Source organism: Lolium rigidum, chromosome 4 (genome assembly GCF_022539505.1).
Source record: "Lolium rigidum isolate FL_2022 chromosome 4, APGP_CSIRO_Lrig_0.1, whole genome shotgun sequence".
NCBI classification, from domain to species: domain Eukaryota; kingdom Viridiplantae; phylum Streptophyta; class Magnoliopsida; order Poales; family Poaceae; genus Lolium; species Lolium rigidum.
In genome coordinates, this window is record NC_061511.1 from 124,009,018 (window position 1) to 124,035,869 (window position 26,852).

The 26,852-nt window shown below is 43.4% G+C and overlaps 2 protein-coding genes and 1 pseudogene across 2 annotated transcripts; 1 reads left to right on the plus strand and 2 right to left on the minus strand.

The window, feature by feature from the left end:
- Positions 1 to 13,893: 13,893 nt before the first annotated feature.
- LOC124708276 lies at positions 13,894 to 14,474 on the plus strand. The gene has a single exon (XM_047239956.1). It carries the CDS (start codon positions 13,949 to 13,951, stop codon positions 14,267 to 14,269), a length of 321 nt encoding a protein of 106 aa, XP_047095912.1. The 5' UTR covers positions 13,894 to 13,948; the 3' UTR covers positions 14,270 to 14,474.
- Positions 14,475 to 14,681: 207 nt separating this feature from the next.
- Positions 14,682 to 17,395, minus strand: LOC124708275 (annotated as a pseudogene).
- A 1,019-nt stretch (positions 17,396 to 18,414) lies between these two features.
- LOC124705528 (tyrosine--tRNA ligase, chloroplastic/mitochondrial) lies at positions 18,415 to 20,106 on the minus strand. Its single transcript, XM_047237231.1, has one exon. It carries the CDS (start codon positions 20,080 to 20,082, stop codon positions 18,553 to 18,555), a length of 1,530 nt encoding a protein of 509 aa, XP_047093187.1. The 5' UTR covers positions 20,083 to 20,106; the 3' UTR covers positions 18,415 to 18,552.
- Between the last annotated feature and the right edge of the window lie 6,746 nt (positions 20,107 to 26,852).

Genomic DNA, 26,852 nt, shown 5'->3' on the forward strand with positions numbered 1-26,852 from the left:
AAGGTGGTAGATCTCTCTTACTTCGAGACAAGACGGACATGCATAGCAACTCACATGATATTCAACAAAGAATAGTTGATGGCGTCCCCGGAAACATGGTTATCGCACAACAAGCAACTTAATAAGAGATAAAGTGCATAAGTACATATTCAATACTACAATAGTTTTTAAGCTATTTGTCCCATGAGCTATATATTGCAAAGGTGAATGATGGAATTTTAAAGGTAGCACTCAAGCAATTTACTTTGGAATGGCGGATAAATACCATGTAGTAGGTAGGTATGGTGGACACAAATGGCATAGTGGTTGGCTCAAGGATTTTGGATACATGAGAAGTATTCCCTCTCGATACAAGGTTTAGGCTAGCAAGGTTATTTGAAACAAACACAAGGATGAACGGTACAGAAAAACTCACATAAAAGACATATTGTAAACATTATAAGACTCTACACCGTCTTCCTTGTTGTTCAAAACTCAATACTAGATATTATCTAGACTCTAGAGAAACCAAATATGCAAACCAAATTAGCAAGCTCTAAGTGTTTCTTCATTAATGGGTGCAAAGTATATGATGCAAGAGCTTAAACATGAGCACAACAATTGCCAAGTATCAAATTATCCAAGACATTTTAGAATTACTACATGTAGTATTTTCCAATTCCAACCATATAACAATTTAACGAAGAAGAAACTTCGCCATGAATACTATGAGTAGAGCCTAAGGACATACTTGTCCATATGCTAAAGCGGAGCGTGTCTCTCTCCCACAAAGTGAATGCTAGGATCCATTTTATTCAAACAAAACAAAAACAAAAACAAACCGACGCTCCAAGCAAAGTGCATAAGATGTGACGGAATAAAAATATAGTTTCGGGGGAGGAACTCGATAATGTTGTCGATGAAGAAGGGGATGCCTTGGGCATCCCCAAGCTTAGACGCTTGAGTCTTCTCAGAATATGCAGGGGTGAACCACCGGGGCATCCCCAAGCTTAGAGCTTTCACTCTCCTTGATCATATTGTATCATACTCCTCTCTTGATCCTTGAAAACTTCCTCCACACCAAACTCGAAACAACTCATTAGAGGGTTAGTGCACAATAAAAATTAACATGTTCAGAGGTGACACAATCATTCTTAACACTTCTGGACATTGCATAAAGCTACTGGACATTAATGGATCAAAGAAATTCATCCAACATAGCAAAAGAGGCAATGCGAAATAAAAGGCAGAATCTGTCAAAACAGAACAGTCCGTAAAGATGGATTTTATTAGGGCACCATACTTGCTCAAATGAAAATTCCCAAATTGAATGAAAGTTGCGTACACATCTGAGGATCACTCACGTAAATTGGCTTAATTTTCTGAGTTACCTACAGAGAATTAGACCCAGATTCGTGACAGAAAAGAAATCTGTTTCTGCGCAGTAATCCAAATCTAGTATTTACTTTACTATCAAAGACTTTACTTGGCACAACAAAACATAAAACTAAGATAAGGAGAGGTTGCTACAGTAGTAAACAACTTCCAAGACTCAAATATAAAACAAAAATACTGTAGTAAAAACATGGGTTGTCTCCCATAAGCGCTTTTCTTTAACGCCTTTCAGCTAGGTGCAGAAAGTGTATATCAAGTATTATCAAAGGGTGGTGCATCTACAGCGGGGTTTGGAGTTTTCTCAACCATGCATAGTATATTGGATACATAAGTTTCAGCGTCTCCCTTTTCATTAGTCTTGGGCTTGCTACTCTCATCGAACAAACTTTCAGGAACAAGCCAAGCATAGTTATTTTCTAGTGCATCATTCATAGCTAGGAGTTTACATGGTATTGGTGCTTTGATCTCCCCACCATCATTAGTATTATTAGTGTACCTTATTCTATCCATGTCCATTTTTTCAAGGAGACCAACAAAATTAGTATGAGAACCAAGCATATTAAATTTAGCAAAGACCTTTCTAGCCTCTCTTGCTAGACCACCAAATTCTCTAACAAGGGTTTCTAAAACAAAATCTTTCTTTTCCCCCTCTTCCATATCACCGAGTGTAAGAAACATATGTTGGATTATAGGATTGAGATTAACAAATTTAGTTTCCAACATGCGAACTAAAGCAGCAGCAGCAATTTCATAAGTAGGAGCAAGTTATACCAAGTGTCTATCTTCAAAATCTTCAACGGTACTAACATGACTGAAAAATTCTTCTATATTGTTTCTCCCAATTATAGACCCGCGTCCTACCGGTATGTCTTTTGTGGTAAAATTAAAAGGAAACATGATGAATCAAGTAAAGTAAATGCAAATAACTAATTTTTTGTGTTTTTGATATAGCAAACAAGACAGTAAATAAAGTAAAGCTAGCAACTAATTTTTTTGTGTTTTGATATAATGCAGCAAACAAAGTAGTAAATAAAATAAAGGAGAGGGGATTTGGTGACTAGGTGTATACGTGAGCACCCTCTAGATGCCACACGATCTGCGTTGAGATCCGGTTCTCATCAATTGGATCTGTTGCCTTGACGTTGTCTTATCCATCGTTAAGCGTACTTGGCGTGGGCTGCGGGTCCCGTGTTTCAATGATTGGTAGCGCCAATCATTAGCGAAGTGTTGTTAGTGCTGATGTGGTTTGCTAACCCAACAATGATGGTAACAGTGAATTGCTAGATGTGACACGTGGCAACCAATGGATGCGTGCTCACGTATACACCCGGTCACCAGGCTTCATTCGTAAAATAAAGCAAGACAAAAACAAAGTAAAGAGATTGGGAAGTGGAGACTCCCCTTGCAGCGTGTCATGATCTCCCCGGCAACGGCGCCAGAAAATATGCTTGATGGCGTGTAATTCACACATTCGTTGGGAACCCCAAGAGGAAGGTATGATGTGCACGGCAGCAAGTTTTCCCTCAGAAAGAAACCAAGGTTTATCGAACCAGGAGGAGCCAAGAAGCACGTTGAAGGTTGATGGCGGCGGGATGTAGTGCGGCGCAACACCGGGGATTCCGGCGCCAACGTGGAACCTGCACAACACAACCAAAGTACTTTGCCCCAACGAAACGGTGAGGTTGTCAATCTCACCGGCTTGCTGTAACAAAGGATTAACCGTATTGTGTGGAAGATGATTGTTTGCAAGAAAACGGTAAAAACAAGTATTGCGGTAGATTTGTATTTCGAGTATAAAAGAATGGACCGGGGTCCACAGTTCACTAGAGGTGTCTCTCCCATAAGATAAAAGCATGTTGGGTGAACAAATTACAGTCGGGCAATTGACAAATAGAGAGGGCATAACAATGCACATACATAACATGATAAATATAGTGAGATTTAATTGGGCATTACGACAAAGTACATAGACCGCCATCCAACTGCATCTATGCCTAAAAAGTCCACCTTCGAAGTTATCATCCGAACCCGTTCCGGTATTAAGTTGCAAAGCAACGAGACAATTGCATTAAGTATGGTGCGTAATGTAATCAACAACTACATCCTTAGACATAGCATCAATGTTTTATCCCTAGTGGCAACATCACAACACAACCTTAGAACTTTCTGTCACTGTCCCAGGTATCAATGGAGGCATGAACCCACTATCGAGCATAAATACTCCCTCTTAGAGTTAAGAGCAAAAACTTGGCCGAGCCTCTACTAATAACGGAGAGCATGCAAGATCATAAACAACACATAGGTAATAACTTGATAATTAACATAACATGGTATTCTCTATCCATCGGATCCCGACAAACACAACATATAGCATTACGGATAGATGATCTTGATCATGTTAGGCAGCTCACAAGATCCAACAATGAAGCACAATGAGGAGAAGACAACCATCTAGCTACCGCTATGGACCCATAGTCCAGGGGTGAACTACTCACTCATCACTCCGCGAGCGACCATGGCGGTGAAGAGTCCTCCGGGAGATGAATCCCCTCTCCGGCGAGGTGCCGGAGGAGATCTCCGTAATCCCCCGAGATGGGATTGGCGGCGGCGGCGTCTCCGGAAGGTTTTCCGTATCGTGGTTCTCTCTCGCGGGGTTTTCGCGACGGAGGCTTTAAGTAGGCGGAAGGGCAACATGGGGGCCACACGAGGGCCCCACACCATAGGTCGGCGCGGCCGGGGCCCGGGCCGCGCCGCCCTATGGTGGCGGCCCCTCGTGGCCCCACTTCGACTCCTCTTCGGTCTTCCGGAAGCTTCGTGGCAAAATAGGACCACGGGCTTTGATTTCGTCCAATTCCGAGAACATTTCGTTACTAGGATTTCCGAAACCAAAAACAGCAGAAAACAAAGAATCGGCTCTTCGGCATCTTGTTAATAGGTTAGTTCCAGAAAATGCACGAATATGACATAAAGTGTGCATAAAACATGTAGATATCATCAATAATGTGGCATGGAACATAAGAAATTATCGATACGTCGGAGACGTATCATTCATCCAAGTACTCCTTCACCCCAGGTTTTTGTTTATACAACACATCCAAATGAAACAGATGCTTCCTAGAGCTGCATGTGTATGAAGCTGGCCATAGGTTGTCAGTAAAAACTTTACCCTTGAATTTCTTTGTAAAATTCTCGTACCAAGTGTCGCATACATTCCCTATGCTCCACTCCAGGGAATACCGCTTCTACCGCAGTATCCAAACCTTTGCAAGCGTCTTGTGTGGATAACAAGTCCTGGTGGATGACCTATAAGGTCGCGCAAATTCTGCAGAAACCAAGTCCAACTTTCCTGTGACTCAACCTCCAAAACTCCATAAGCAACAGGGAACATCCAATTATGTCCATCAACTGCAGTAGCAGCAACTAGCTGTCCTTTAAACCTGCCATGAAGAGCTGATGCATCCACGACTAAATAAGGCCTGCAACCATCCAAAAAGCCTTTCCAGCAAGCTTTGAAACAAACAAAAGCCCTTCTAAAACATTTCTTGTGCATTACCTTCCCGCTTTTCAATTTGTAGGGAACTGTATGCTTGTCTATCGCTACAACACTCGTCTCGGACTAGCCATCTCCACTTCAGCTTTGAAAGTGTAAAGCAACTGAAAGCTTTCATTCCATGGACCATTGATCTTGTCAAGAGCCATTTCCTTTGCATAGAACATCCTCATGTAAGTTACTTCCATTTTATACTTCTCAACCACCTTTTTTACGAGTGTTGTTGGACCAAGTGAAGGAGTTTCTCTCAGCCAATCTAGGATTATATCTGCCAACCACCTAGTCTTCGCTAGCTTTGTTTTCAGCTCGGCTCTCCCCTAGAGGTGGACACCTATGGATCTCCTTATTCTTCTTTATCCGAAACATAATGATAAGGGATGTTAGTAATACATAACAAATTTTACACCGTGATCTAAATACACAACCGGTTGGCGTAGTACCCGAACCAAGCCGCTTCGCGCATTGTGGATGCATGCAGCCTCCACCTACACCTTGGGTATAGGCATTTAACTGTGAACCTACCTGGCTCACTTTTAATAACCTCATAATTATTCTTAGTGAGAATGTGATATGTAGTAATTGCATTACGGCAGTCCATCATCGTTTGAAACATGGTGCCTTCTGCAAGCTGAGGATTCTCCCTATTCCACTCAATTGTTGGCAAGTCTTCACCTTCGTAATCGGCTAAAAGGAGGCTGTCATCGTTCTCATTCTTCTCTTCATCATCAGTGTCATCAAATCTGGCACCAAAAGCAATATCTTCCATGTATTGATCCTCCATTGCCCGCTATCGCATCGATCTACTAATTCAGGAAACATCAACTCATCCTCATCATCTTGAGGAGACCGATCCTCAATGTCCGCATCGTCCTCCACATCGACCGTACGAACGATCCGGCTACCACTAGCACTGGGGACAGATGGTGCTGCTGTGGACCTACAAGGAGCGCCACGGCGCACACTATTAGCAGAGGCAACAGCAGTAGAGAGACATGATGCCCGACCACCTGATGATGCCCTAGCACCAGATGATGCCTAGCCCCTGTCCACATGGATACAAATTTTACCGAACCGGCAAGAAGCATTCAAAGAAAAAAGAATTCCCAGATCGTCTTCGGAAATTAGTGGAACAAATCTTCCCTCCGGGCTGTTGAAATATTCGAAATGAACTGCATCGAAAGAGCTCCAGGTGTACTTATCGTAGATGTTAGCTTTGAAATCCCTCAACGAGATGGTGGTTGCAACCACCGCAGGGAAGTAAAACCCATTCTTATAGCGTTTAGAATCACGCGTAAAGCTAGAATCCAGCCTAACCACCAGCCGAAAAGCCGGCACTGGATCCATCCTATTCGAAAAGCAACGCAGTTAGTTGAGCAACAACGATTGGCGCTCAAAAGCTGCCTACTGTTAATTCACATAGGCAGACGATGCTTACCCAGATGGAATCCATGCGTTAGATCCCTCCGATTCCCAATCTTCTCCACGGCTGACGGGAATAGGCGGCACACGAGACGGAAATACAAAGAGGACAGGGGTAGATCCAGATCTGGTGGAGGCGGAGCCCTCTCCGCCTCCCGGGGGTGGTGGTGGGGGCGGGGCCGGCTCGGCGGCGGACGACGCCATAAGGTAGGTGGGCAGGACGGCGTGGCGGTGGAGGGGCGGTGTGTGAGATCCTCCAGTCTCGGGCGGAGGGGAAAGCTTTGGGTCAGCTCTTCCTGTCAACAGTCAACACATTTCGAAAGCAACGGTCAAGTAAAAACCACCGCGGCTCCCTAGCCGTCACCGGTAACGGAAGGCCTCTGACCAGACGGCAACCCTCCCGTCCGAGCCTATGCGAGGGGTTTCAAACTAGAGGGAGGGGAAAACTGAGGAAAAGTTAAGAGGCTGGGGAAAACTGAGTACAACTAACGAACCAGGGGCACGAGAACAAAAAACCCTTCTAAATATTTTCAACATCATGTTGGTACATCTTGGTTTTGGAAGAGAGAAATATAAGATTACATTCCCTTTGATAGGAATCTCCAAGCTGTAAAAAATATTATTCTAAGTGTGTCTACAACGTTATCTCTCAATCTGTCCACCTAAGATGGTCACTTATGTGATGACAAGATAAATGTAAATAGAATGTAATTGACAAGTCTAGAGAGAATATAGTTGACTCTGTTAAGAACCATGTCAATCTTATTATCTTTGTTTGTTTGTTTTTTACTTTTTTTGAAAGGAATACAGTAGGGAAGTCCCTACAGTGATTTTTTTTAATAATAAGAACCCAATTTCGCGTTCCTGGGGACTTGAACCTAGGTGGCTAGGTTGTACATCCACTTCCCTAACCAAGTTTTTTTTTTTACTTATGCTAACTATTCACATAGAATCACTTGAAATACAAACACCGTGTATGATCTATATCATATTGGCTCTTTACGACCCAAGAGTAAACACTCCACCTTTGTGGATGCCCAAGAACAAAACTTCTATTAGAATTTCCAATACCGCCCTTGAAAAATAATCTGTTTTGGATATCCCACTTCAGAACTTATCTAAGTCTTTTGGTAAGCGGGGGTACTAGCTATAGGATTTAAGAACTATATAAGATTTTCAATGTAGGGATAACCCTCCATGCCAATATCATATTACTAACAACAGATTGGACGTTTTCCTTTTTAAGCTTAATAAGCTAGGGCATAGCCACTCTGGGATATTTCAAGAGAAATGTATCAATGTTGCAACAAAAGATCAAAGTATATGCTGCAGTTTGATCCATCCAAGTTTGTATATTATCCTAAAATTCTTTTAAGATAAGGATCGTATCTGCGTGGCACGATATGAAATGATACGTGGCAAAATGACCTCTAATATTTTGGGTTGGAATTTTTTTGCAGCTTTCTATTAGTTGTGAGTTAAATCTTCCAAACAATGGTAAATGTCTCTTGACCTCTCGCTCCATGAGGTTAAAATGGACCATTTCCTAGGAAAGTAGATTCACACACATGGGTGCCAACACACCACATGAATGCAAAAAAAAGTCATTGAAAAAAGGTTTATAAAAATCAAATACATTTTGGAATCAAAGGTGATCAAGTATTGTACTTGTATAAAAAATATTTCCCAAGTGAACTACTATCATTGAATCCTGGGTAAAAATAAAAAAATCGAAATGCCCCATTTCCATGTACTCCCTCTGTATCATAGCTTAAGGTGCAAATCTTCCGGTGTTGTTATTAAGGAGGCGATGGGCAACCAAAAACCTTCAAAAGTTGCCCCTGCATGCACGACATAAACCTGCTCCTTAATTGCCTCACTTTACTCGCTTGGACTCCTCGTTTCTAGCTCGCCTCATCGCCTCTCTCTCCCTTCCCGAGCATGATTCTCTCTCGCTCCGTACGCGCACGCGCCATCAATGGAATTGGCAACCCGTAATGAAATTTTCTGCCCAATCGGGGAGGAAGCGGTTTATCATCCATTGGAAGATTGGTTTGCCATGGACCAGTCCTGAATTACAAGGTGAAGATCCAGATGGGTAGATGGAGGCAAAGAGAGTTTGAAACTCAAAATTTCGAGATCCTATAAGAGAACATGGACTTGAGCGAGCTCATCAGCTGGGATGATCTGGATGGACCGATTATGCTCATGAGGAAAGGGAAGGAAGAACATGGGAGAGGCAGTGCAGAAGTGAAGGAGAAGTCCTTGATGACATATATGAGGATGGATGCGCCAACTTAACTATTGCCCTTTACCTGTGATCGAACAGTAACGAAGTTGGACTTGGCGACATGCCGGAGCTTGGCGAAATGCCAATTCTACCGATGCTTCATCCTTTGGGTGATTCCATCATAATCCCTCTCCAAATCTGATTCCCCCTTTTTCCTCCCTACATCGATTCATCCTCATGTTAACTCCATTCTAATTCATCTCCAAATCTGACTCCCCCACATCGCTTTATCCCCTTCTCTCTCTTGTTCTTTTACTCTATCCTAAGATCCCAACCCTCTCCAAATCTGATTTCCCCTTATCCTCCCTACATCGCTTCATCCTCCTGAAACGTCTTGAAGAGGAAAATCCGATTCGTATGCACTGCTGTCTTCTCTGTCGTCGATGGTCTCTGGCGGGCTTTGCCTGATCTCCATTCTCCTCTAAGTGCTCGTGTTATCCTGTGGTTCCCTTCTCCAATCAAGCTTATATCTGCCCGAAGTTTTAACTTTCGGAGATATCAAATCCGTCCCCTGAACCTGCAGAAAAGGTTCATGTCGAAGAAGATTGTACAGCCACCCGATGCGGCGGCCATTAGAGGAGGCCGACCTCCTGATGCTAATCGGGGAGCTATTGTGGGAGACGCTTGCACCGTGGCTGCTGCCACTGGAGATGCTCACACTGTTGTCCCCACTGTAGCTTTGAAGCTTGTCGGCTGGAATTGCCGAGGTATGGGAAAGGACCTCGATAGCTCCACCAAAATGGAATACCTTGCAAGGTTGATGAACTCCACGAGTGCGCAGATCTCTTTTATTTCAGAAATAAGAACATCGAGGTACAATTCTTCACATCTTAATTCTCGTTTTAACACCGCTGGTAGCTTTGTGGTTCCGTCCAATGGTCGTTCAGGCGGGCTATGGTTGCTTTGGTCCGATGAAGTGCATGTTTCTGTCAAATTTTGCAACCACTATATGATATTAGCGCTAGTTCTCAATAGAACTACTAATGTAGATTTTGCCCTGGCTTGCATTTATGGAGATCCTCATCATCGCCACACTAGAATGATTTGGGATCATGTTTTCAATTTTATTAATGATAACTTAGGGAAGCCAGTAGTTTGTTTAGGTGATCTGAATAACATCATGTGCGATGTAGACACTACTTCTATTAATCCAAATAAGTACCGCATGCGGGCTTTCAATTCCTATGTCAAGCAATGTGGTTTGTTCGATTTGGGGTTTAGTGGGCCGGCTTATACCTGGACAAATATGCGTTTTTCATCTAGACCTATCTTTGAAAGGCTCAATCGTTGTATTGCTAATGCGGAATGGTGTGAAGTGTACCCAAATACTAATATGTTTAATCTACCAATCATTCACTCTCTCAGCGATCATGCACCTATTCTTATTTCTACCCATTCCCAGTTTCGTAGACCTAAACTTCATTTCAAATTTGAAAACTGGTGGACTTTTGAGGATGACTTTCAAGGTATTGCAAAAAATGCTTGGGTCTCTTCGGTTAACAAACCTTTCCATGCTAGAACTACTAATCTTGCAGGAAGTTTAAAGAGGTGGTGCAAGAAGAAAAAACCTTTGCAGCAACAACTTGACAGTATTCAAAACCAGATCACAGAGATTCAAATGAAACCGGTGCATCTCCAAGATCACTCCCTTCAGGCTAGGTTAGTTTCCCAATACGAAGAAAGCTTGACCAAGCTCACTGAATTTTATCGGCAACGTGCAAAAAAACACTGGGCAACCCAAGGTGATAGGAACACGTCCTTCTTTCACAATGCTGTGCAAAAGCGTAAGCGTAGAAATCGTATTGTTTCCATTAAGGAGAGTAATGGTAATGCTTTGTTTGACCCTGATGATATTGCAAAGGAGTTTGTTAATTATTTCAAGACTATTTTTTGCTCCTCTTCCACTAACAATGACAGGGCCAATTTACAAATAGCAATGCCAGAAGAAACAAGCGACTTCACCAACTCGATCCCTGACAAGCGGGAGATATGGGATATTCTCAAAGCCATGAAGAAGAATGCCTCTCCGGTACCAGATGGATTCAATGTGGGCTTCTACCTCTCAGCTTGGAGTTGGATAGGGGATGATGTCACCAAGGTGGTAAGGAACTTTTATAATACAGGTATCATACCACCTCAACTCAATGATACTCATATTGCCCTCATTCCTAAGAAACTTGTTTGCCATATGCCTTCTGATTTTAGACCCATAAGCTTGTGCAATGTCATTTACAAAATTATTGCAAAATCACTAGCAAACAGATTGAAAGTGCACTTGCCGGATTACATTCACCCTTCTCAGCAAGCTTTTATTGAAGGTAGACGGATTAGCAACAATATTATAGTTGCTCAAGAAATTGCACACTCCTTCTCTCCGTCGTCCTGGAATAGCTCGGATTTTATACTAAAAATTGATCTTGCAAAGGCTTTTGATAGAATAGAGTGGCAATTCATTGTTTCGGCTCTTGCTCGCAAAGGGCTTCCTGGTTATTCCATACAACTTGCGCGTGCTTGCATTTCTTCACCAACTTTCTCTGTCATCATTAATGGCCAAACATTTGGGAAGTTTAAAAGTAGTAGAGGAATACGACATGGTTGTCCTTTGTCACCATATCTCTTTGTCCTTGCAGTGAACGAACTATCTTTTGCGCTACAGGATGCTCTACAAGCCAACAACCTCACAGGTATTTCTCTTGGGCCAAACTGTCCTCTAATTCACTCCTTGATGTTTGCGAATGACTTGATTGTCTGTGGTAAAGCAAATATGCAAGAAGCTAGCACTATTTTTAATCTCATAGACCAATTTTGTCAGGAATCAGGGCAAACTCCAAACTGGAGCAAATCTGGTATTTTATTTAGCAAAAATGTTCCTTCACAGGTCAAAGAGGACATCAAAAGAATCTTTCCGGTGCCAAACTTTGATGACTCTTTTATTTATCTAGGTCACCCACTTGTTCTGCCATCAAAGAATAGATCAGCAGCTTACAACTTTATTTACGATAAATTCAAATCCAAGCTTAGTGCATACAAAGCCAATAGACTCTCACACGCAGCAAGATTGACTCTCATAAAATATGTTTTCTCTTCTATACTTGTCTACTATATGTCCAATATTTTGTTTTCCAAAAAGATTCTAGCCAAACTGACAACCATCATTAGGAATTTCTGGTGGACAGGCGTTCAAGATGATCAGAGAACAAAAATCTTATGCCTTAGAGCCTGAGCGGATGTATGTACGGCAAAAAACATTGGTGGACTTGGTGTCAGAAACTTGCAGGCAATCAATCAAGGGCTAATTCTATCAATGGCTTGGAGACTAGCAAAGGAGCCGCAAAATCAGGTTGCTCAGATACTCAAAGAAAAGTATCATCATGATACATCTATTTGGAGAGCTACGTCAAACATGCCAAAATCAGCCTTTTGTTCGGCAATTCTCAAGGTAAAGCCTCTTTTGATTTCAGCTTCCATATGCCAGATTGTTGATGGGAGCAGCTCAATCTGGAGCTCCCCTTGGTTTATTAGTTGGGAATCTATTTATGATCACCTCATAAGTCATAATACAACAACAACCATTTGTTTATCCTGCGCTTGTTAAAGATCTTTGGGTTTCGGGTCAAAAGATTTGAAATGAAAATTTAATTACTTCTCTTTTCAGCCCAGAAATAGCTAATGTAATTCTTCAAACGCCTATAATTGATGCTGAGGGGACAAGATACTCTTGTCTGGAAACTAACCCCTGCAGGTCATCACTCCTCCAAAAGTGCATATAAGCATTGCTATGACAATCTCCAACTTCCACCAAGGCAATGTCCGAAAGTTGTTACCCCGCAGATCATCTCACTTCTTAATCAGATTTGGGAAGACAAAGAAATGGCGCCGAGAATTCAAACGTTTGCTTGGAGGCTTCTCAGGAAGGCTCTCCCCACAGGTAAGAGGGAAAGTAGGTATTCCAAACACATAAAAACAATTGCTCTAGATGTGGTAATGAGGAAGATGAAATGCATATGTTTTTCCTATGCCCTTTTTCCAGAGCAGCCTGGTTTTGCTTTCCTTGGTTCATAAAAACTGAAATTCTAGCTGAACAACAGCACACGACTCCCAATATGATACATGCTTTACTTTCATCTGGGCATCCTGAAATAAATACTACTACTCTATATACTTTTTGTGGTGTTTGTGGAAAGCTCGAAACGACACTCTGTTTTGTAGGAAAACAAGCAGGCCTTCACATGTGTTTGCAGCGACCGATGCTATTATCAAGGCAACCAAAATAGACAGCTCTAATGATCATCACAACAAGCTGCAGCCTCCAAATAGCAGGCAACTACCCCCATTGATTTTCCAGGACTCTGATTTACTAGCAGGGAATGCTATTTTCAGTGATGCTGCGTGGGAGAAACAACAAGATTCAGCAACAAGCCAGGCAGGGTTAGGAGTAATCATCCACTTTAAGGAAAACCAACATCTCTGTCAGCTGCATGTCTCGCGCTCTCACCTCCAGAGAAATTCTCCACTACAAGCCGAGGCTTATGGTCTACTTCTAGCAACAAAGCTAGCAGATGCGTAGGTTCAAGATCCTCGCTTCTATACCGATTGCTCGGTGTTGGCTTCAGCAGCCTACTGCGACAACCGTGTTTGCAGCTCAGGGGCATTGGAAGATCAGGCCACAACTGGCAACGATACAAGCTTCTCATTCTTTTCGATGCAACAACGTCTCTCATATCAACAAGAGCAGAAACGTCAAAGCCCATCATCAGGCTCGTTTGGCGTTAAGAATTCAGACGGTATGCTTAGCAGTCCGTTGTTTAAGCTCTGACACAGGACAATGTCCAAGTAGGGATATCATCTCTGTATCTAGCGTGGCTCCTTTCACGCTTCTATCTGTAAGATGCACTTAATTTAATAAAATCTTTTGTGTTAAAAAAAACTTAACTATTGCCCAGAAGACGGAAGCAAAAGTGTGGGGCCTTAACTCTGGTGAGCCCTTTTGAGAACGAGGAGAACGGAGAGGAGGGTCAAATAGGGGATCTATCGACACAGCTGGGGGTCACGCCTTAAGCTATGAGCAAAAATATAAAAAAAAATGGCATAAGCTATGATACGGAGCGTTCACTATTTCTTGCCCAAATAATTTTATATGTACTTGATCATCTTTGATTTTCAGGAGAATTTGATTTTTTTTCAATATCTAAAATTACTAAATATTTTGGGGAGTATAGTGTGGAATGGTTGTCGACAATTCCACACTGACCTGCTTCTCTTCCTCTGCCCGTCTTCACGAAGCGATTTCCCGTCACACCATCGACACGGCGGACATGGAGGCCCCACCGGGGTCCGGGAGGAAGCGGAAATGCAGCGACGCCGCCACCTCGGCGAGCCTACCCGATCCGGCCGCCGCCGGCAGCGGCGGCAACAGGCTCCTGGCCGGGTACCTCGCGCACGAGTTCCTCGCGCGCGGCACGGTCCTGGGAGAGAGGCGCGGGCCCGGTGGGCCGGACACGGGCTCCGAGGCGACCCAGGGCCTGGGGCAGGCAGCGCGGTACGAGGCCGTGGCCGCGCTGGTGCAGGGCGGCGGCGCCCGTGTGCCCGGGGTGGTGAACCCAGCGCAGCTCGCCGCGTGGGCGACGACGAGGTGAGGAGGCCGCGGGCGAAGGCGTTGATGTGTGTAAGTGTAGATAAATCCATTCTGGTCGTCTCGAGTCTGATTAGTTACAGCTTAAGCCGATGATGTAACTACTAACTAGAATTTGGTGCTAATGATCAGAGAATGATGAGATCTGTACAAGTATGTTCTACAATCCAAATGATGACGCCATTGCAGTACATTGCCTTTGTGTGGTTCATGCTAGTGTTTGTGTTCATCAATTATTGTTGCTGGATTGAATTTTTCTTTTGATCCAGTGATTCACTAGGATTAAGGGTGTGTTTACACCGCTCTCACTCACAGATTCTTGCCAAATAGCTGGCCAAACATGAGCTACGGATTCTTTGACCAAAAAATTGGCAGACAACTCTTGCCAAATATTTGGTAGAGGTGTGGGCACCAACCAAACACACCCTAAATCTTATAGTGCTAGTAGTTTCTTCGTCGCTTAATTCTTCCAGTTGATATGGTAAATGATGTTCTGGGTATTAGCAAGACGAGCATGGTCGCAGTTTGGATGTTCCACATCACTATACAATGTTTGGCCGTAGAACTATTATAGAAAACAGATCATATGAAAACCTAGGAAAGGTTATCCTGGATCGTTCACAGTAGCATAACCGTGTGCATAGTAAGCAGACAAGTGTATTTGACATGGTATAATTACACCTTGAGTTTCCTGCTCTGCATACAAAGGGTATTACTTGTTCTACCCTCACTGCACAATGGCGGTGCGCCGCAGCCCGTGCCGCTCCATGACCCTACGCATTGCAAGGGCCGCCGCCTCGCCGGCCTTTGTGGCACCTGTCGCCATGATAGCTGCAAACTCCAGCTTTATCTCTTCTTGCACCTTGTTCTTTGCCACCCCGAGGGGATCCTGAGCCACCGTTGCTGCTCCTGCTACTGGATCAGCAGGTTGCACAGATGGCTGGGATGATGACCCCACTTTCATCTTCCGTTGTCGGGATCTGAATGCTATTAGAGTAAGGTTCTGTTTGCTTTGCTGTTGTCGGATCAGGCTGCGCTGCGGGTGGAATAATCCCGCTGTCATCATTCATTGATTTGGCAATGCTTGTTTTGTCAGCAGAGATTGATCTTGACTGACTCTTAATGCTATTCATGGAAGGTTGCTCCTGCTTCTCTGCTTCTGGAGTAGGTTGCGCCGTAGGTGGGATGATCTCATTGCCATCGTCAGTTTTCTTGCCATCACCTGTTTTGTCTGCATCGACTGATTTTGACTGGATCTGAATTTTATCCGAGGATGGATGTGTTTGCATCGCTGCTGCAGGAGCAGGCACAAACTGGGAAGGCTGAGGAGCAGCTCCAGCTCTCAAGGTTGTCTCCAGTCCTTGAATCATCGGCACTGAAAAATCAAAGAGCAAAGTTTCCATTGGTACATGACGGTTGCTGACCGGGAACAGCTAGCAAGAGGAAGAGTACTTACGTATCAAGGCACCAATCGGGGTGTTCATCGCTTCTTTAGGCTGGTCGAGGATGTAAGCTGGAACCGTGGAACTAACAAGGAACTTCACCGCCTCGTTGCTGAAGTGGTTGCAGTTGTTGTTTAGGATACTGTAGGTCTCCGGAGTGTAGCGCGGCCCAATCTCCAGCAGGAAGTCCTCAAAGGCCTCCTTGGCAACATGTGTGACCCCGAAATCTTCTACTTGGACAGGAGTCCCATATGGTGTTCTTCTAGGGTTATCTTGTTGGATGCCTCCACCAAAGTAATACTCTTTGCCATAAACTACCACCCCTGTATGCCTGTGATGATAGGGTCAGCAATATCAAGAGTGGAGGTTGTGATATTTGTACTTTATTAAGCGCACCAGTCAAGGTGATTAATCGGATTCCCGCAACTTGAGGGAATGCCTGGAGTTTCATCTTGTGCAATGTATACTATGCATAGTTTTTATAGTGAACAAATTGGTGCAAGGGTTTTTCAGAGAACTGGTGGGCAGGAATATGAAACAAAATGATGCCACCAGATTCTTGTGGATGAACAGTATATAAAATCAGCAGAGGCTACAAACTTACAACCGATTAACTGACCATAAGGAGATGTATGAAAAACAGAGTTAACGCCAAAACTTCAGCGTCTGCAGAAGACGACTGCAGTTTCTAGTTAGTTGGGTATAGAATATGCATTGTGCAGCGACAAGTGCGCTACTGAATACATGCTACAGAGTCCACCTATCAGTTCTCCCAGACTCCAACGAACGAGCAGTAGGCTTAAAACAACTATTCAGAGAGGTAAACATGCGTTGACATGTTGAAAACGGCACACGTAGCTAACCAAATTTGACATCATCAGGTTGTTTGCACGGCAACTACGATGTGACTAACCTAGAGCAAAAGTGACGCGAGCGGTACGAGCATGCCGTGTTCATGACTTGAACAAAAACTCTACGGTCGATATTCCGCTCATGCTGGCCTGGCCAGGAGGAAGAAAAACAGTGTCCAAGATTCATGGATGCTCACCAGATTGCGTCGATAGGCTTGCCGAGGCCTGTCGTCGAGAGCTGCCGCGCCATCCCCTGGCTGAGATCGTAGATGTGGAGCTTCACCGGGTACTCTTCCTGCAAACCCCAACCATGGGTCATCTCAAGCTCCAATGCTCCATGAAACAAAGGAAAGCCATAGGTACAGCGATTCCTACCTCTGCCAGCACCTTCCCCCGAGCTTTGCCTCCGAAGCATCCACCCCACCTGGCAAGAGCAAAGGAACAGCTTCCATTACAGACACGCAGCGCCAATGGCGAAAAAAAGAAACCAAAGAGGAACAAGCCAAGCAGAGCTATGGCGGATATGATATCGATGTGTAGCTCTGTACCCAGCAAAGGAGAATCTACTCCGCCGTGGCTTGGCCATGTCCAGAGTCGGCGAAACACCAGGCGAGCTCGTCGGGGTTTTCGATCAAGAACAGACGGAGCAAGGAAACCCGTCTGGGGAGCAGTACCGTGTAATAAAAAGCAAGCGGAATTCAGGATTCTGTACTGGACAAGGACTCTCTCTCTCTCCTCTTTAACTTCTTTCTTGCGAAGGAGTATCTCCTCTCCTCCTCCTATATCTGCGTTGCGTGGAGTGGAGAAGAGTCTGACGGAGAGGAGGAGCAGAATAATAATCGAGTTAAGTCTCTTGTTGGAGGCGGACGGACCCCGACCCGGGGTTGCTTGCTGCTACCGTATGGTTTCCGTTTCCAGCAACCTGCTGGTCGCCGTCAGGCACAACCACAAACAAAACCCCTTGGAAGCAACTGCCTATGCAAATAAGTTTCGTCTCTAACGCAATCCAAATACAAAACAAACGCAATCATGTATACATGTATTGTACTTATCTCTTTGAATCCTCAAATAAATGAAAACATTCTGCTTACACTATTAATTTAACAGGTATTTTCATTCCCTGGCTTAGTTCCGCAGGAACCCACAGATACACTATATAACCTTTTCTTACAATACAATCCAATAGTAAAACTATCTCAACCCCCATGTTCTGTACATGTATTTCAATCGCATATCCGTTTGTAAATCCCCTCAAATAAATAGATAGGAAATATCTCTTCAATGTTGGTGCATACGAATACATCGATGGTTTCACACAAGTTCCTCTCTGTTGGTATTGAAGCATATCTGTAGGTGCAACTGCAGACACGTAGTAGTGCTAATTAGAGCTTTCATCAACTTAAATATTCAATAGGATGAGCTCCCCTTAAGCCCATGGCAGGAAGAAACCCACAATTCAACGAAAAGCAGACATTAGGAAATTGTACCAACAACCACATTGATTGATGACGCCCCAGCAACCTGCAACTTACATGGATTTGCAGATTATTTGGTCTATGATCCTTATTATGTAGTACTATATTTTCTCGGAACACAAAACTTTCAGCGATGTCACCAGATAGTGAATGTGGGGTTGCTGAGACTTGACAGAAACTGAAGCAGTGGCTGCAGTACAAGAAATGTCAAAAGGATTGCAACAACAAAGATACTGACACACAACTGGCACTAATCCAAACTCAAAAGCCAACCAAGCAAGAATATCCAACCCATGGATGGCGGGAGAAATTGATCTCATAACATGACAAAACAAACCAATGCCACTAGCAACAACCAGCATAACACACCAAAACCTCTGATAAAAGGATAAGGTAACAAAAAAATTGGTATAGCATTTTCCAGTAAAGCAATTTGTATGTTCGCCGACAGCTAATCTGAATACAGGGCTCATGTCCTTGTCAAAGAAAATATGAAGAACCACAAACAAGTTAGAACAATCAAGATATACGCACGACCATCTTGTTCTTCTTTCCAGCAGATAGCAGCAGCACCTTCCCGTCAACTATATCACTTTCCTCGATCAACTTATCCTCGCTATCAATCTTGGTGTTATTTAAGTAGAGACCACCTTGCTTAATAAGCCGCTTAACCGCTGACTTGCTAGCGAGCAAACCTGTGGAGGCAGCAAGATCAACAAGGGGAGACTTCAGTACTTGGTCGTATGACAAAGAGCATGAGGGTACACCATCTGCTATCCCCTCAATTGTTTGCGAGTCCAGTTCTGTCTGCGCCCCAGGCCGCAAGGCCTCGGTTGCCTTCAGGGCCTCCTGCAATCCCTCCTCGCCATGGACGAAGCGTGTCACCTCTTCTGCAAGCCTCCTTTGAACCGTGTTTGGCACATAGCCAGGCTTCTTCATCGACTCCTCCAGCTCCTGAATCTCATCCAAGCTCACGAATGTCAGGATTTTCATAAACCTTACGACGTCAACATCCGGCACTGAGTAGAAGTACTGGTAGAACTTGTACGGGGAGAGCATCTTTGATGAGAGCCAAATTGCCCCATCCTCTGACTTCCCAAACTTCGTCCCATCGCTCTTCAGCAAGAGTGGGAATGTCAGACCATGCGCCCCCTCGACCTGGAGAATTTTGCGAATCAAGTCGGTTCCTGCGGTGATGTTTCCCCACTGATCGCTACCCCCAATCTGCACATTGACACCCATGTTCTTGAACATGTACAAGAAGTCGTAGCCCTGGAGAAGCTGGTAGGTGAACTCAGTGTAGCTCATGCCTTCCTCTGAATTGAGCCGCTTCTTCACACTCTCCTTGGCAATCATCGTCCCAACACGCGCATATTTGCCCACCTCCCTGAGGAAATCAAGCAGTGTGATGTCCTTCCACCAGTCGTAGTTGTCCAAGATCACAAAGGAACCAATATTTTCGCCTACATTGTCCAGATTATCTGGTAAACCCTGGCCGGAACTGGCGAGAGCATGCTCATTTTGGTCCAAGATTGCGCTTTTACCGGATTGAGCATGATGAGATGACACGGGAGCGCGGCCGAGGATCTGAGCGACGAGGGCCTTGATTGCGTCGGAGTTGGCGATGACGGCGGCGAGGTCGAGATCAGGGCGCTCGGCGCTCTTTCCGGAGGGATCTCCTACGCGGCCGGTGGCGCCGCCGACGAGCGCGACAGCGGTGTGGCCGCAGCGGCGGAACCAGGAGAGAGCCACGAGACCGATGAGGTTGCCGAGGTGCAGGCTCTCAGCCGTGGGGTCGAAGCCGCAGTAGGCCTTGAGGAGCTGATGCTCCCCGGTGGCCGACGAACCGAGAGTCTCGGATGTGGTAGCCTCCAGGAGCCCGCGCTCCCGGAGAACGTCCACCACGCTGCGGCGGACGGTCGTGGCTACGGCGTTTGCGGAAGCCGCGGCAGTGGCGGAGAGGCGGCGGCGGCGGGGGTCGGGGAGGAGGAGCAGGCGGTGCGGACGGAGCAAGGTTCTGGTAGAGGCGGCCATGGCGGCGGAAGCCATCGTTGGGGGAGGAGGCGGAGGTGGGGTTCTGGGCCTCGAGCTGTTGATAGGGGTTGACGATGAGTAACCACTAGCCGTATGTGTCGGCAAATCCTATATGCCGACCAGGTCGGTGGCTACCGCGCGCCGCACACCCCCGCGCGCGCGGTATGGGCCGGCCTGGTCGGCCCAGTTCGTGTTATTTTCTATTTTCTGCTTTATTTTTTTTCTGTTTTTTTTCTTTTCTCTTTCTCTTTCTTTTTCTTTTTCTTTTTCTGTTTCTGTTTATTTTTTTAATTTTTTTGTTCTCAAGATTTAATTTTTTAAATTTAAATATATTTTTAAATGTAAAATGTTCTATCTCAAATATTTGAGAAAAATTCAAATTCAAAAATTTGTTCAAGTATAAAAATTGTTCAAATGCAACAAATTGTTCAAGTATAAAATTTGTTCAAATTCGAAAAAAATTCAAGTATAAAAATTGTTCAAATAAAAAATTGTTAAAATACGATATTTTTCAAATTCGAAATTGTTTAAATATAAAAATTGTTCAAATTAAAAATTGTTTAAATTTAAAAGTTGTTCAAATAAGAAAATTTTCAAATTCGAAAATTGTTCATATATAAAATATAATAAATTTTGAAATTTTGTTTCAATTTAAAATTTGTTCCGATTTAAAATTTGTTCCAATTTGAAAATTGTTCCAATCTGAAAAATATTCAAAATTTGAAAATATTTAAATTTCGGGGAAAACTAAAACAATTTTAAAAATGGATCTAAAAAGAATCAGCTTTTGAAAAACGTAAAAAAAATAGATCAGGAAAAACAAAAAAACAAAAATATTATTTTAAACGGAATGGTTGAATTTAAACGGAACAAAAGAAACACTCCAGAATGGTCAAAAGAACGAAACGTTACGATCACGTTAATGGGCCGAGCCCATATACGCCCGGGGGTGTGCGGTGCGTCCACTTCCACCGATCAGCTCGGTGCATAGCACCTCCCGTATGTGTCCACATGAGCACCAGCCACATTGGATCTCACTCGTTAGATTTTATGGGCTCTTAGTGGGCCGAGCTGCTAGGCCGATGTAGAACGATCCCGTCCATGACCACAAATTTCCTCAGAGAGTCAGAGGGTCAGACAATACACCTCAGATTTTGTGCTTCAAAGTTGGATATGATGAAGGCATATGATAGAGTGGAATGACAATATTTAGAGGTGATAATTTTGAAGCTCGGCTATCATCCTAGGTGGGTGGCGTCCTGATGAGAAGTGTCACTTTTGTTTCTTTTCCTGTGCTTTTCAATGGATCAAGAACGGAGGAGTTTAAACCTTATCGTGGTTTGAGGCAACGAGATCCTATATCACCATATTTATTTCTGCTCGCAGCGGAAGGACTATCATGCATGTTGAAGAGGAGGGGAATTTCACAAAACTTACGTGGCACTCAAGTGGCGCCTACGGCTTCCCGAGTAAACCATCTTTTATTTGCAAATGATAGTTTGATGTTTCTTGCAGCTAATATTGAAGGTGATCATGAGATCATAGAGGTTTTGGAGAAGTATAGTAGAGCTTCGGGCCATAAGGTGAATTTGAATAAGTCTTCAATTCATTTCAGCAAAGGATGTTCTAATGTGACTCGAGAGGAAATAAAGGATCCTAAATGTTCAGAATGAATCTTTATCTGAGAAGTATTTGGGAATGCCATTGGATGTGGGGAAATACAAGACTGAGGTTTTTAAATATTTGAAGGATAGAGTGTGGAAACGAGTCCAAGGTTGGATCGAACTGATTCTATCGGTTGGTGGAAAAGAGCTGCTTATCAAATCAGTAACTCAATCTATCCCTACATTTTCAATGTCATGCTTTAAGCTGCCAAAGGGTTTGTGCGATCATATTAATTCACTCATAAGAAATTTTTGGTGGGAAAGTAAAAGTGGGAAGAGGAAAACATAATGGGTGTCTTGGGAGAAGATGACGATGCCCAAACATTCTGGTACCCTTGGATTCGGAGACATGGATCTTTTCAACCTTGCGCTGCTTTCAAGGCAAGCTTCGAGAATTTTAGGAAGTCCTAACACGCTAGGTGCACGGATCCTAAAGGTTGTCTACTACCCAAATGAAGATTTTCTGGATGCAACTGTGGGCTCTACACCATTCCAGGTGTGGCGAGCAGTAAATGAAGGAAGAGATACTCTGATGTTGGGGTTGATTCGTCGGATATGAGATGGAAAGAGGACAAAGATTTGGCAGCATAACTTGTTGCCGAGAGATGAATGTTTGCGCCCCTATGCCTTAAAAAGAATGGTTCACTGAGACTAGTGAGCGAACTTATCAATAATGCAGAAGGAAAATGGAACCATGAGTGTCTCTAAGAGTTCTTTTATCCCATGCATGTTGAGTTGATTGAGTCGATTCCAATAAGCACCACGATGCAAGAAGATTTTTGGGCTTGAAATGTTGAACGGACTTGAGTTTTTTTCTGTCATGTCAGCATGCATAATGTTAGTTAACCTGAAGAAACGAAGAGGTGACTGGATTGATGAAAGTTCAGGCCATTCTAGCTCGGAGAGAGATGGTAAGATGTGGTCGAAATTGTGGAAACAAAGATCCCCTAAAAGATAAAAAAAAATTGCTTGACGCTTGTCTTTGCAATCTATCCCAACTGGGGATGTTCTATACCATCGCAATATGGAGAGATCTAGCATGTTCGCAATCTGCCATGGTGTGATAGATTTTTGGAAGCACTCCTTGATTGAATGTTTGATGGCAAGGAGTGTGTGGGCACTAATCAATGAAGAGCTAGCGGAACATCTCACGGCCCACAATACTAGAGATGCTAAGCATGGGATCTTCCACTTGATCGAGAAACTAAGTCATGAAGATTTCATCAAGGTGTTGGTCGTCATTTGGGCGATATGGACAACAAGAAGAAAGGCCATTCATGAGGGCCTATTCCATAGCCCTTTATCTATACTCAGTTTTGTAACAAACTATCTCAATGATCTGAAACTTTCGACACTTGTGACTAAAAAGCAACAGAGCCCTGTCAAGAACTTCAATTATCTCTAGCGCAAGACATTGGTGCGAGGAGGATTGAGGTGAGCTCTGATTGTAGTGGAGTTATTGAAACTATCATGCAAGGCACTAGGAGTCATTACAGTGCTATCGTTAGAGAAATTCAAACTATGGTTTTTTTTTATTTGAGGAGGTTTTAATTAAGCATGAGAGGAGAGAATTTAATAGAGAGGCTCACAACCTGGCAAAAAAAATTTATAGTTTGGCTCCAGGTCGATATATGTGGCTGGACAGTCCACCTGATCTGCACGTTGTACCTATGATTATTGAAGTTTAATAAAGCGTGTGGTTTTTCTCAAAAAAAAAGATGTGAATTCTCCTTCCATCCACTTTTTTTAAATCTCCTATAAAACAAGTCTATTTGAATCAAATTAATTTAAATATTTTATAGCTTTGACTAAATTTCCTTCATTTAACAAATTACTATGGTCATAATATCATGTGTAGGATGGAAAAATTGAGAATTTTCCATTGGACTACTTCACACTCAATTATAAAAAAATATGTACATTGACTCTAACCTCTTAACAAACCAACACGCATTGGCTTACAATTCAAATATTTTTAATGTTGAAGAATTAAATAAGGCGAAAATGATACGGAATTCACGTTAAACGCTAATGAAAAGAGAGAGGAAGTCAGTAGAGGTGTATCAACCGTCATGGGTTAAAAAATCACATTGACCAGATGGGAGAAACCGACATCTCTAGGAGCATGTTTGGTTCAAACTAGAAGAATATCAGAGGAATGGGAATTTTTTTGGTGGCACTATTTATCTGTTTGCCTCAAAATAATGGAGCACAAGAAATAAGGAAATAATAGTTTGATCTGAATTTTAATGAAAAAATGAAGGAATTTTACAATCCATGTGGATCTCTTTTCCATATTCCAATGCATGAACAAGGCCGGTGTTTTTTTTTGGCATAATAGCATTCTAATTATATACTTTTTCATATGATTTGACTTTGAATTGATCATATTTATTAGGATCCCTATCTTTTTCATATTTCGGTGAACCATACACTCAACTTTACAAAATTATGTATTTTCAGTCCTCTCCTTTGCACATGATTTCTATCGTATTCTTGTATTTTCATATTTCTACATTTTTGAAATCCCGCGAACCAAACAAACCTTATACATAAAAAATCGGTGACACACATCTCTCATCAAGACAAGATGTCACGCCAGGAATTGGACCGTCATACTCGTAAAGCTCCATCATCTATTGTTTTGCCTATACTTTCCAGGGATACGAAACTAGAAAATTCCTTTGGTTTTGTGGAGGTGCAACACTTTGGGTGCTCGATCGGTGAAGATTCTTTCAAAATACTGTTTACGATGTTGCACATGCGAGTTTTCATAGTGGCGGAGGTTCGTGTAGTTTAGGGGGCGCAGCCCCCCTCCCTCCCTCCCGTAGCATTCATGTTAAACGCTAATGAAAAGAGAGAGTCATGGGTTTAAGAAATCACATTGACCAGATGAGAGAACTGAAGGTTTGACTGAAACCGCCTTCTCTAGGGCATGTTTGGTTCAGAAGAAAATTAGAGGAATATCACAGGAATGGGATTTTTTTTCGTGGAACTATTTATCTGTTTGCTTCAAAATAATGGAGCACAAGAAAGGAGGAAATAATAGTTTGATCTGAATTTTAAAGAAAAAATGCAGGAATTTTACAATCCATGTGGATCTCTTTTCCATATTCCAATGCATGAACAAGGACGGTGTTTTTTTTGGTATAATACCATTCTAATTATATACTTTTTCATATGATTGGACTTTGAATCGACCATATTTATTAGGATCCCTATCTTTTTCATATTTCGGTGAACAAGTTGCACTCAACTTTACAAAATTATGTATTTTCAGTCCTCTCCTTTGCACATGATTTCTATTGTATTCTTATATTTTCATATTTCTACATTTTTGAAATCCCGTTAACCAAACAAACCTTATACATAAAAAATCGGTGACACACATCTCTCATCAAGACAAGATGTCACGCCAGGAATTGGACCGTCTTACTCTATGCCAATTGAAGCTGCATCATGTATTGTTTTGCCTATACACTTTCCAGGAATACGAAACTAGAAAATTCCTTTGGTTTTGTGGAGGTGCAACGTTTTTTTTTTTTGAAGCTTTCACCGGGGGGAAGAGGATCCCCACCTGAATATATTGCATCAAGAACTGTTTTGTAAGTTATAGAGGGAGAGGTAGTCACGCCACAGGTCGGCGTGTACTCTCAATTCCGCTTTCTTAAAGCGGTGGGACCATAGAGTTAGGTCTGAAATAATGTTACTAATAGTCATCGCTGCTGATTGTTCTATCTCTCTGAATACTTTGGCGTTTCTGGCATCCCAAATCTTCCATAGAATAATAAGGGCGACGGAGTTCCATATGGAGGAAGGAAGGTTATTGGGCAGCGGCAAAGACCATATGTCGGTGAATGTGTTGGCATTTGGCGTAATGGCCAGACGCCTCCAGATCGCTGCCGATGCAGGGCAGCGGAAGAATAGGTGCGAGCGATCCTCGACTGGTGCTTGGCATCTCGGGCAATCTTGCGATGTGATGATGTGCTTGTGCATCAAGTTAGCTCTTGTGTTGAGCCTATCCAGGTGTAGAAGCCATCCAAACACCTTGATTTTTCTGGGCACCTTGGAGTTCCAAATGTATGAGGCGTCCGGGTCTAGAAGCTGGCTTTGGATGTGCAAGTAGGCTGCTTTGGTGGAAAATGGCGATCCATCTAGCATTGTTCTTGTGTCCTGCTCCTCGGTGAGGTGTACGTCCTGCAACAGAGTAGAAAGAGAGGCAAGTTGCTGGGACGCTGCATTGGTTAGTCTACACCGTAGGCCAGCTGATATATCATTCTGCAAAACGTCACATACAAATGCATGGGTGTGAGTGTGGTGGGAGTATAGGGCAGGGAAGGCCGTAGCTAGGGTTTCTGGGAGGAGCCATTTGTCATGCCAAAAAAGAACTGATTTACCATTGTTTGTGATAGGAATAGACAGCTTGTATTCCTCAGGGGCCAAAGGCCACAATATGTAGTACATGTACAGGTGGAAATATACAGGAAAACCCCCTAACAAGTGGGGAAATACAATATACAAATATAGCTCTAACACCCCCCTCAAACTCATGGTGGATCCACAACACTGAGTTTGGAGAGAAAGAAATCATGTTGTGCGCGAGTCTGTGCCTTTGTGAAGAAGTCTGCCACCTGCAACTCTGAAGGCACATAATGAGGCGCAACAACCTGATCCTGTACCTGAGCACGTGTATAGAAAGCATCAACACCAATATGCTTGGTCAGCTCATGCTTGACCGGATCACGTGCAATACTGATAGCACCTGTACTGTCTGACAAAAGTGGAGTGGGTGTCGTAACGGAGACCCCAAAATCTGCAAGCAACCATCGTAACCAGGTCACCTCAGCAGTCACCGAAGCCATAGCCCGCAGCTCAGCCTCAACACTCGAACGAGAAACCGCTACCTGTTTCTTCGTCTTCCAAGCAACAAGCGAACCACCAAGAAATACACAGTAAGCAGAAAGGGAACGACGATCCGTAGGATCACTCGCCCACGTAGCATCAGAGTAGCACTGGAGCTGGAGAGAACTGGAGCTGGGAAAGAATAGGCGACGAGTCATCGTGCCACGAAGATAACGAAGGACACGAAGAAGATGACTGTAATGAACAGAAGTAGGAGCT

Bases quoted from the DNA above. Each gene is read 5' to 3' on its own strand.
- LOC124708276 (XM_047239956.1), top strand. From the start codon at position 13,949: ATGGAGGCCCCACCGGGGTCCGGGAGGAAGCGGAAATGCAGCGACGCC.
- LOC124705528 (XM_047237231.1), bottom strand. From the start codon at position 20,082: ATGGCTTCCGCCGCCATGGCCGCCTCTACCAGAACCTTGCTCCGTCCG.